The 12021-nt window shown below is 49.7% G+C and overlaps 1 protein-coding gene across 2 annotated transcripts; it reads left to right on the top strand.

The window, feature by feature from the left end:
* Positions 1-2590: 2590 nt before the first annotated feature.
* On the top strand, positions 2591-11737 carry SNORC (secondary ossification center associated regulator of chondrocyte maturation; the record flags this gene model as incomplete). Of its 2 annotated transcripts, XM_080622559.1 has the most annotated exons (3): positions 2591-2720; positions 10884-11063; positions 11628-11737. In XM_080622559.1, the coding sequence occupies 3 exons, from the start codon at positions 2627-2629 to the stop codon at positions 11735-11737; spliced, it is 384 nt and encodes a 127-aa protein (XP_080478685.1). The 2 variants fall into 2 exon arrangements, with proteins under 2 accessions (XP_080478685.1, XP_080478684.1); XM_080622558.1 differs by lacking the exon at positions 2591-2720 and having other exon boundaries at positions 10574-11063.
* Positions 11738-12021: the final 284 nt, after the last annotated feature.

Genomic DNA, 12021 nt, shown 5'->3' with positions numbered 1-12021 from the left:
TAAACTCCCTCTGAACTTTTGCCAGTGTGGGGGGGGGGGGAAGAGAGAACTTAAATAAAACCTGGTTGTATTATATCTGAGAGAAAACTTTTTGCTTGCTTTTGTCGAAGCTGAGTTTTGAGATGATTCCTGGTGCTAAAACTGACCCAAAACTCAATTTGCGTTAGTTTTCATCAAGAAGCAGCAAGCAAACACGCAGGATGTGGAACAACAACTGCTGCTTTATTTCTTCCCTGGTGAGGAATACTGGTGGGTTTTTTTCTACTTGATAATTTTAGAGTTCACATAAACACCAGTAAGTCAAGATTGGGAAATTCTGACAAGAAAGCTTTAATTCCCCCCCACCCCCTACAGAAACATGTGCATTCATGCTTGTGTTGTTTATGCAGGAAAGATCAAGCCATGGCTGGCTTTCTGTTAGTACAGACACTTGGCCATGGAGCCTTTTTTGTGCCAGTCAGTAACCACCCCACCCACCCCAGTTCCCTTCCCTAAATGAGAGGTTTTATTTCTCCCCCGTGTGAAGGTCCACAGGGACACCTTGTAGGCCTCCCTTTTTAGACAAAAATCTTATTTTTGCCTTTTTTTCTATTTGCTGCTTGTTTTTGTGTGGAAAATCCCAGTAAAAGTTACTGATGAATGTCCTTGTACCGTTCACGTGACCGCAAAGAATATGGAGTCAATATGCTGAGATCTAACTTACACAGTAGCTTTGCATTGTGTTCAGCTGATGTTTCAGGAGAACAGTACATGTTTAGGCTGATAATTTTACTTAGTTTGACTGCCTACTTTTGTGTGTGTGTATAAGGTGTCTGGTTCATAAGTACTTCCTGCTTCTTGTTTGGTTGGTGGGGTTTTGTAATGGTATAATCTAACTCCTAGAAGTGAATTTTGGACTACTCTAAACTGCATAACAAATAAGCAAAAACGTGCTAATTCCCAGCTCAGCCGGGGAGCAGGAAAAGGAACAACTTGTCAGTTTCTGAGTGGAAATGCAGAAATGCAAGCAGGCAAAAATGTGCAATAATAATCTGTTGAACCCTGACAGCCTTGCTTGCCTTCTGAGAGCTGGTAGATAATGGACCAGTGGGGAAGATGTTGGTTTTAATACTTTAATATTCTGGCTCCTGTATTTAGTAAAAAGGTAAGATGATGGCATGTTCAGATTCTAATGCTCAGATGGCTGCCTTGTCACCTTCTGTAACAAACTGGGCCTGTTTCTGTAGCCAAGGTCGTTTGGATCAGTAGGGATGTTAAAAATAGGAGCTACAGCTTTGTGTCTGCTGCTGAATGTACATTTATGTACTTCAGCTCCTTTTCAGATGGAGTGTGAACCTGGAAAGCTAATGAGGCTTTGATCCAAGTTTGGCAGATGATATTGAATGTAATGCTAGAGAGATCTGAGGTTTTTTTTGAGCACGTTTCACCAGGTTACTTCCTAGCTTACCTTTTCTCAGGGTCAGTGCTCTGTCCTCTATTTTTCCTGCTTCCTCTCGCAGCCAGGCACTTCTGCAAAGAAATGCAGCAAGCAGAACGATTTAACAGGACACCTGAACTGTATCTGGCTGCCTGTCTAAGCCAAAAAGCAGAGATTTCGTAGCAGAAACATCTGAATCTGAAATTTAAGACAAAACTACTCATGTTTTCAGAATGTGAAGAACTGATACTGGGGGCATTTACGTACTTTATTACATCTTTTTCTGAAGGAACCCATGAAGCATCTAATCCTCATATCAACTTTAAAAAATCCTAATGAAATTCTTCCGACAATGAGCCAGAGCGTTCCCCTTTCGATACACTTCATCCTTTCCCAAGCCTTTATTGGTGCAAATGTGATTTGAAACAAACCTCAGTTTTCTCTGCTGTGAAGTTCTCACTTGGAGGGGAGGGACGAGGTGGCAGAAGGTTGCAGGAGATGGTGTCTGTGAGGTTTGGATCTGAGGAGGATGCTTGCCTTCCCTGACAAGGGCAACTCTCCTGGAAGACTTACCAGGTTTTAACAGGCAGTTCTGCCTGTGGAGACCACACACTGCTCCTAGTCCACTGCTGTAAGTATACACCCAGAAAACAAGGATGCCATGGAGCTGCTCTGGCTCCATTTCAGAGCGTTTTAGTCTTAGAAGATTGAGGCCCTTGTTTCTTTGCTGCACCCACCCTTGAAAGACAACTGCCACCCCTGCGCTGAGAGGAGAGCAGAGCCCTCCAGTGGTCAGCTTGGTTTTGGGGTTAGCTCACCCAATGGCTCCTTGTGTCTGGCTGTGGGATGCTTGGCCAGAGGGAAGGCGTTTCAGGAGCATTGCTGTGTCCACTGAGAAGGGCTTGCCAGCAACTGCTTGTGTGTGCACTGGCCTGGCAGGGTGACTGATGCCTAATGGCTGGGCTGCCTATGGGGTTTTAGGCACAACTTAGAGGGTGGAGCTGCCTTCAGGAGGAGGTGTACTCCAGAAGCTGGAGCGAGTGAGTCTCTGCTGGGCTTTGCACACACTCCATCCACTTGCTGTTGCGAAGTAAATTCTTCATTTTTTAATCTTTTAAATCTTTCTTAACCTGGCTGGACAAAATTTTGTTGCACCAGTGAAATTCCCAAGTTGTTTCATACTCTGAAGAGTTTTAAGAATTCCTGGTGATGCTTTTCCTGAGGGAAGCCATGCCCTACCACAGAGTCCTTCACCTGGTCCTGCTAATGCTGTGTGGCATCCTGGTCCCTGGTGTGCTGGCAGGTAAGGAGCTTTGTTTGCATTTCAAGCCCAAAAGCGTAGATGGTCTTTTACTAACCTGCCTGCCTCTCCTCTATTGCATACCTCCTCTCCCTCCTCTAAAAAAGTCTGTATTTATTGAGTGACAATTAATGGAAACGAGTTTTGGGATCGCTTGTGGTGAGAATGTGTTCACCACGCTGAGACTAAGCAGCTGCTGGGGAGAACATCCTTTGTAATTTTTCCTAAGCAGAAAAGCAGTAGCACCTACATGAGCATTAGTGGCAGTAGTAGATCAGGACATGTAGATGGAGAGTTCTCAGCAGCTGATGGGATAGGCTGTTTGTTAGCTTCTAATGGTAGGAAGTCATGAAAAGAAACACTTATCTCTGGCTAAAGCGTATGTGCCAGTTTCTGGTTCCTTCTATGCTTCCTGCTACAGCAGAGCACTTCACAACTGCTGCTCTAAGTAGAAATGGGAAAGTGTCTGTGAATACTCAGCTTGGTTGAAAGCTGAGGCGTGCATCTAAATGGAATTTGTCTGGAGCTGGATGTGCTGGGGCAGGTGGCAGCGCTGGGAAGTGTGCATGTGACTCTGACTCCAGTGAGGTGATGGGAACAGGAGCAGGTGAGACACTGATCCTGTGAGGCGCTGGTTTTTAGGGAGATGACTAGTAATTCCAGCCTTATCTGCTTCTGCCTTCGGAAACTCATGAGGAGCTGCTTCCCTCAAAGCCTCTTTCTTTAGGTGGAGGTGAGGCCGAAGGAACCACTCAGGCCAAGAAAATAGGCAAGAGCACAGCACTTGTTTTCCTGAATTCCCATCCTGCCTTCCAAGATCTGGAGCAAAGCTGGATCACAGTCCCCTCCCAGTTTATGAGCATCTTGCCTAGCAGGGAGATCCTGACCAGCCATCCATTTCTTATTAAAGGAGCTTTCACGTGGGTAGGGGAATTTATCACTGCACCTGGCTGGGTGCAAGAACAGAATTACTGTGGCTGATATTTCCGCCACAGATCCTTCCCTTCTAGGATGCCTTCTTGCTAGAAAACCTTTAAAATAACCAAGAAATGAGCACTAAGAAGTGATGTTTTCCCTCTCAAACCCCGAGTTTTGATTTCTGTATAGTGAAATATTAATTGGTGAACCACAGTTTCAGTTTGTAGCTTGCTCATGTTCCCAGAAGCAGTGTCAGTACTCCTCCCCAAAACCAGGTAAGGTCTTAACTGGTAACAGTACTTCACTCTGCAGAAAGTGATTAATTTCCGTGAAAACTTAATCTGCTTCCTGCCTGAGCTAGGATTCCTTTTACACTGTTTTGTTTCCAGTATTTGGTGCATATTTGCTCTGCCCCTGGCCTTGCCAGCTTTCCTGTGTGCTTGCCCTTGGCTCAGCATCACAGCTACGGTCTGTAGCTGTCATTGCCTCCCTGTGTCACTTTGCTTCTGTGAAATACTCCACATTCACTTGATTCCTTTTCTGGGTGAGTCACGTGTGTGCAGTGAGGCCAGTAGCTCCCCAAGTTTTGTACTGATGAATGCAGCATTTGGATCCTGGGGTGTAGGAGAGTCTCCGTGCTTTCTCTGTGGCATTTTAGAGGCTTGAGGCCTTTAAGAAGTTTCTCTGCTACCTGAAAGCAGGACATGAGGGACCAGCATATATGGGAAGCCATCCCAGGAGCAGAACGATTTTCTACTGCATTAGAAGTGAAGTTGCCTACCCCAAAACCAGGGCTTTTAGTGCACAGTGGAATTTTTTCTCCTTTTCACCCCATTAGCAAAGGAAATTTCCTGCCTTGGGCAGACAAAGAAGGGAAGAGCATGCAGACAGCCCTCTGCTCTGCCTGCGTACACATGCAGCCCTGCCTTTCTGTAAACAAGTTTATTTAACATTCATCAGAGCCGCAGTGCTCTGCGCTGCTCCACACTCCAGCTCCGGCATTCGCACATCACAGGCTGCCCTTTGTGTTCCCCATGAAGGCCTCTTTTCATCCCTGCCCTGGCCCTGTGCCCGCTGCAGCCACCTGGGGCTGGACAGCCCATTGCTGGCCTCAGAGTTCACCCAGCCCCTGCCCTCCCATCTCAGCACCTCATGCCTTCCATGATGGGCAGGAGCGGAATCTGCCTCGGAGGGGGCTGTAGCTGATGCCAACCTTGCAGACCCCAGGTCCAGAATGAGTCTTCCCATCTTCATTGTTTAATTTTATCAGAGTGGGGTCTTGGAGCTACCTGGTACCAGAAGCCTTGGGTAAGTGCTCAGTTCAGCAAGGCATGAAGGATCTCCACTGGCAGTTGAGGTTCTCATATGGATGTAGCAGTTGGAGCAGTTTTGGGGTGCTGGTGGGTTGTGTACCTTGATCTGGCTTCTTGCCCAGCTGTTCCGGTTTCCTGGACAGTGCTCTGTGCCTGGAGAAAGTGTGAATTTCTCTTCAGAGTTACTGAGCTCTTTCCAATGTCCCATTTGTCAAAGATGGGGGGAACACAACTGACTGAGTTTTTAATGCTCTTTGTCCACATCATCTAGGTGCAACAGGAAACAGAGCCAGCTTAAGGACTTTCTGCACACCCAGATCTTCTCTGCTTCTGCTGCCTCCAAACCCAAGTAGCACATGGGCCTAGAGTGCAGGAGGGTTGTGAAGAGCTGATTTTCATTTTTTGCTATCAGCAAAGCCAGCTTCAATTTGCATGATGGATTCAGAGCTTCAAGTGGAAGTCAGTAAAAAGCCTTTGCAAGGCCTTGCCTTCTGAACCATGTATATATTTAGTATATAAACTCTGTGGGCTTATGAATTACCTTGTTTTGAGCTGATGTGGTTATATGTTGTACTGCAGTAACACACCAGAATGCATACAGGGGAAAAAGATGGAGCAGGAGACTTGCTGAAGGAAAACATACATAGAAACTTGTGCGTCTTCATTCTCAACAATAGGAGAAAAAAGTCTATTAGGGAGTTTTTAGAGTTTGACTACTAGAATGTGATAAGTAGTAAATAGGTTTTGTCAGGCACGTCTTAAAAAGATGCAGTTGTTGCAACAGCCTGTTTAGACTTACTGCAAGTCTTTTAAGACCATTACCCAACCTTGCTCTCTACCACTACTCCTTAAAACTTACTGACACTAGTACCAGCTCTCAACTAAGGTTACTACTGAGTTTGGAGGTAGAGAGTGAGGATGAGGAGGTGCTGAAACCAGCCTCTGTGAGGAGCAGTATCGGTCCTGGTGAGGGATCTCCAGGGATGAAGATTTTAGGTGGCCTCATCTGCTTTGCCTTGAGGTCTTGCTGTCTGCCTGTGGGCAAGGGTCTGGTGTCTTGAAGGACGCTTCAGATTTGATCAGCTTCCTCAAAAGCTGTCACTGGTGGAGACTCTTCCAGTCTTCTTTCAGCCATCAGTTATCTGGAGTGCTGAATACCGTGTCACACTGCTGGCAGCTCACCCACCTTCTCCCTGAGCATGGAAATAATGGTTTCATGAAGTTGCATTTGGCATCGTCCTGTCTAGATCTGGCTACAGCCCATATAGCTCAAGTCCTGCTGGGTCCCTAGTCATTCACAAATCTCAGTGTATTTCTTTAAAGGGTAAGAAACTCGTATTTTCTTCTCTTTTCCTGTCCTCAGTTGTAACTAACCTGTGCTGGAGAGAGGGAGAAGACATGGTGATGTATAGATATTTCCTTAGAATAAGGCAATTTGGAGTGTTAACATATGGAAAGGAGGAGGTGCCACCCTCTACCTGGCCTGTTCTAAACCACTGGAATACCTTTAGTCTGTTTTTTTCCCAGGTTCCACCTCTGCCCAGTAAAACCCCAGTAACCAAGATTATTCCATGTCTTTCTCCTGAGTGCCCTCAAATTGTGTGTTTTATCAAGTGGAACAACAGCTGCCCTCAGTCTGTGCTTTAGTGCTGAGACAGGGTTAATGCTGAGGGAGAGCTGCTTTGTGCCACAGGGTCGAGGTTTCTCTCCCTTCAGAGCACCAAGCACCAAGGCTCTTTGTGCCCTTGGAGTGGTGGTGGGGTTACCCATGTGTGTTGATAGTCCCACTGTGCCTGCTGAGTTGCTCTGGGGTAAACAGACTGTGTGAGTGTACCCACTGGGTTTTCCTAGAGACAGGACTGGTCCTAAGACTGATGCCAGCACAGCTAATTCATGGCTATCACCCAGGTCACCCATCACTGGTCTTGTGATGAGGTTTTGAGCATATTTCTTGGTAATTCTTTATTTCTGCAGAGCTCCTGGTTGAACAGGGACACCATGCACTACCTTGCTTTGATACTTGGTTGCCAGCTCTCGGTTGCACCCCTTCACTTGTGATCGCAATGTGTTTGGGGTTTTACGCACGGCACCAAAACCAGATGTGACTTGCCCTTTCCCAGTGAAAGGCTGACCCTGAGCCTGGAGCTGTCACTTGGAGGCATTTGTTCAGGTGGACAGACTGTGTCCTCCTCTTCACAATCAGGATGTTGCCAACCGTGCAGGTGGCCAAGCCTGGTTGCTCTGATGCTGCTTCTCTTACAGATCATATTTAGAGTCCTGGTTTCCTGCTCATGCACAGAGAAACCACAGAACAGCAGCAGCAGAGCAGAGAGTCGAACCTCTGAACTGGGTCCCGCGCCTGTACTTGGAGCCTGTCTGTTGAGACTGTATCCAGCAGGCGACTGGAAGGGCATTCATGTCTTAGGTTTGAGACCTTATTAATAGTGTGTTGGGTTTTGACACATAAGCTCTATTCTTCTGTCTCACCTTTCCTGATTTTTACCAGAGGACTGAAATGGGAGTGTGGCATTTCATACTGCTCTGTTGTGGATCTGCAGCTCTCATCCAGCAGCAGCATCACTGATGCTCACTGTGATGACTGCAGAGGGGTGGAGGCACAACTCCTCCAGTTGTTAAACCCACTGGATGTGTGGGGGTAGTTGGATGGGTGGTTGGGCTTCTCAAATGGGGAGGAATGGAGGCATGTGAGGGCACAAGCTGTTATTTAAGAGGGAAAATCAAAAATGAGTCTTGGAAAGCAAAGCACTGGTTCCAAACAGGCCCTCCTGGGCTGCAGCAGCTTGCTCTGGAGGGACTGGCAGCATCGAGGTGCAGGAACTAAAGAGGAGACCCAGCAGCAAGCCCTGACTCTTGCTGATGTTCGTATGCGACTATCTTACTTTATGTATGTGCACGACTCTGCAGCTTCTGCTGACAACTCTGTTAGTGAGGCACTAGAGCAACAGAAAGGAGTTATGTTTGCCTTGGTTGAAGTGCCGTTAAGTTAAAACCACAAGGACTTGGGACAGAAAATGCATGTGTAGCACACTCTTCCCCTTCTGTGTGGGTGAACTGAAAGCGTGTTTTAATCCGATGAGGGGAATTAGCAAAATACATGTCCAGAAGCCATCCAGGAGTCTATACAGGTCTTAAAAATCACTGAGATCATAAACAAATTAGACTGTTTACTCAGGTATCAAACATAAGGTCTGTGCCCTGCTTAGAGAGAGCTGCAATAAATTTTTAGGAATTGGATGCACAGGGGACAGGGAAACTTTCCAGGACCTGTGGGTCTGGTTAGAGAAACAGCCTTTGCATTGTGGTTGGAAAGGGTAGCGCTCCCTCCTTATCCATTTGAGAATGGGGAATTGGGAAGACCCTGTCCAGATCCTAAAGCCCCCCTGAATGGTGCCTGCATCTGTTATAAATGATCTGAGCTAACATTTCCCCCCAGTTAATGCGAGGGTTCACTCAGCTCTCTTGGCTTTGGAGAGAAAAACATTCTTGGGAAGTGCAAGGACATCCTCCCAGCACGGTGTCTCTTGCCAGCTAGGAATGGCTGCAGTGTTGGTGCTGGTCCTGGTGGTGTTGACACAGAAAGGTTGTAGCTGGAAGGTGGATCTTCTGTGTGGAGCTGCTCTGCTTGTGAAAGCAGCCTGGAACCAGGGCTTCACAGGCATTATGTGTGTTTAGTTTGTGCCTAGACCAACAGCTTCCTAAAGGCACTGCTGCAAACTAAATAGCCCCAGCTCTGCTTGTTTTTTTTCCCCTGTTACTTTCGGTACATTTACCCACTAAATTCTAGATTTCACAGAATCAGAGAATGGTTTAGGCTGGAAGGGACCTTAAAAATCATCCAGTTTCAAACCTTGCCACAGGCCAGGAACACCTTCCGTGAGACTAGGTTGCTTAAAGCCCTGTCCAGCTTCTCTGGGCAACCTGCCTGGTATCTCACTACCCTTATAGTAAAGAACTTCTTCCTAATGTCTCATCTCAGTATCTCCTCTGTCAGGTTAAAGCCATTCCCCCTTGTCCTGTCAGTGCCTGCCCTTATAAAAAGCCCCTCTCTAGATTTCTTGTAGCCCCTTTATGCACTGGAACCTGCTCTAAGGTCTCCCCTTAAGGAGCCTTCTCTTCTTCAGGCTGAACCAGGCCAGCTCTCTCAGCCTGTCTCCAGAGCAGAGCTGCTCTGGCCCTCACAGCATCTCCATAGCCTCTGCTGGATTTGCTCCAACAGCTCCATGTCCCCCTTGTGTTAGGGACCCCAGAGCTGGATGCAGTACTCCAGATGTAGCCAAACTGCAGGATTTATAGAAGAGAAGTCCACTGGAAATCGGTACCTTCCAGAAGAGCCTCTGGATGGGATGCGAATCTCCAGCATCTGGTTAGTTTTGCAGGACAGGCTGAGAAGGGCCCTGCCAAGGGCTCAGGTTTTCGTGGGGAGCCCTCATGGAGCACAGGCCTCTTGTGTGCTTGTACCAGGGACCGAAGACGCCACCTCTGATGCACACAGTGACCGCAGATGTACTAAGCATGGGAGGACATGGTACTGCTGCTGCCATGTGCTGGGTCAGCCAGCCACAGCATGCTGACCAGGCACAGCTCTCAAACTGGGGGCTTGTTTGTCTCTCACTGCTTGTTGGGGCAGGTTAAACCTGGCAGCTGTCTCACTGAAAACTCTGCCACTTTTATGGCTGTAGAAAGGCCTTTCCACAACTAATCTGGAACCCTGTCATGTTCCCGGGTCTGCAGACAGCCTGGGATAGCTTTGGGGATGGTGGGAGCTGCTCTGATGTGAGCCCTGCAGTAAGTTTTATTGTTTGGGTCTCTTCCGGCAGCAAAGGTGAGTGTTCTGGTGCTGGTGTTCCTGTTCCTTCTGATGCAGGGCTCCCATGGGAGAACCAAGTGTAGTGGAACCCATTAGCATTGAGTCTTCAGCTCATTCTCCTCCCATAAGGTGCCAGCTGCCAGCGGGAGGCAAGGAGGTTTCCACATACTTAAAGCTCTAGGGCTGGTGCTGCCAAGATGTGCTGCTGCCACCTTCCTGGGGCACCAGGGAGAGTCTGAGACAAGGCTTTGAGTGCCGCTGGTTCCCCAAGAGGCACCATGCTGGAGCTGGCATGCCCAGCATACCCTTGTGCCTTGGCCCAGAGACCCCAGGCTGCTTGCTCCAACTCCTCTGATGCCCTTTCCCAGCCCTGATACCCACCCTGTTCATTCAAACGGGCCCTGGTGCTGTATGCTGTTTGTTTCCCCCCTCCCCCCTTTTTTTCCCCATCCCAGTGCAACATTCCCAATGGTTTCAGTAAGGAGCTGTGGAATGTCTCCTGTTCCTGCCGGGGCCCACCTGAACAAGCCAGGCATTGACAGGGAGCGCTCGGCTCAGCCACACGCAGACAGGGAGGGCTCTCTGCTTTGGTCCCTGACCCCACAGGGGAAGGAATAACAGGAGGTGAATGGTAACATCAAACGAAGCCCAGCCTGGCTTTCATCTCCCCAGCATGGCGTGGAGGTGGGCAGAGGGAAGTGGGGCTCCTGCCTGGGGAAGCCGTGTCCTGTGCCCTGCCGGCACCTCTGGCACCCTGCACTGCACAGGCCGGTGGTGCAGCACAGAAGGGCCCTGAGATGATGTGGGTTTGGCCAACACGTGTCCAGGTTGCAGGAATGTGTCAGCCCAGTCCCATGGGCATCCACAGGCTGGCTGTGGATGGTGGTGCACAGGCAGAGGCTGCGGGGAGCTCCCTGTTGTCCCACGTGTGCTGTGTGTACACCAGGAGGCCTTCAGAGCCTGTGGCAGAGTGGTTGTACCCTGGGGCACAGGCACCGCCTTTGGCTGCTCTGAGTGTTGGTGTTCTGCAGTCTCCTGAAGCCCTCGGGTCCCCCTGCATCCACACCAGGGCAGGCAGCGGGGTGACCATGGGTCCTTGTTTCTCAGCAGAGCACCCGCAGGGCCCAGTGCCCACCCTCTGGAACGAGCCACCCGAGCTGGCCTCTGGAGCCGGCCCCATGGACACCACCACAGCCCGGCTCTCGGATGCTACAGCCTTCCCCCTATACACGTCTGAGCTGGAGCCTGAGGACACCACTCACCTGCACCGGCTGGATGCTGGGGACGGTACATGGCGGCACCATGGGTGCTCTGGGGATCAGCCCAGGCTGAGGGTGTTCTTGCTCTGCAGTTGCTTTTTATGGGCCTGTTGCCTCCCAAGAGGGGTTTGAGAATCCTGAGGTGGCCTGACCCAAGCCACACTGCTGGGGATGGGGGGAATAGGCAAGAATATGCCTCAAGCTCTTTAAACAGGGAGTGTGAGCACCTTCCCTGGCTCCTGATCTACAGCAAACGCCTGTTGTAATGTGCTTTGAGCAAAGCAACTCTTGGTGTGGGCAGTAACGGGAAAGCTGAGTGCCAAAGACCTGCTGTGTGGTAGCCATCTTGGTCACTGGCTAAGGAGCAGTGGTTGGCTCCAGCCACCTGCCCAAGGGCTTAATGCCACTGGGGCACAGGATTGCACCTCAGCTGCACTGGGACATCATGGGCCATCATGGGCAATGCATGGGGCTTGGGAGTGTGACCCCGTGGCCAGGGACATGCTGGTGTGGGGCTGATCCCCCTAGTCCTTCCCACCTGGGACCCACTGGCTATGCTGATTTCATACCATCTTGTTCTCTGTCCCTGCAGGGTCACTGGGACCTGGAGCTATTGGTGCCATTGTCATCGCCTCCCTCTTGGGCACCTCTGTGCTTGTGGCCTTGGTCATCATCATGCTGAGAAAGTTCTCTGCCTCCTGAACTCAATAAACGATTTCTCTGTAACACACCAGCCCTTGGCTGCTCCTGCTGCCCGTCTGCCTGGGCTCCCTGGGGAGGCGCGCTGGCAGGGATGCAGCAAAGGCACTCCAGCCTCTGCGCTGGGCAGCAGAGCTGCTCCCAGTGCGCTGTGCTCTTGGCATATGGATCTTTGGGGTGCACACAGACCTGGCAGGCTCAACCACAGCAGTCGGGGGCACCTCCGGCAGTGAGCGGCTCCGAGCTGGCACCGGCTCTCTTGGTTGTTGGTAATGGTGCTGGCCATC

Source organism: Psittacula echo (assembly GCF_963264785.1).
Source record: "Psittacula echo genome assembly, chromosome: 7".
Lineage (NCBI taxonomy): Eukaryota > Metazoa > Chordata > Aves > Psittaciformes > Psittacidae > Psittacula > Psittacula echo.
The sequence above is the reverse complement of the archived record's forward strand: the minus strand, read 5'-3'. Positions and strand labels throughout refer to the sequence as shown.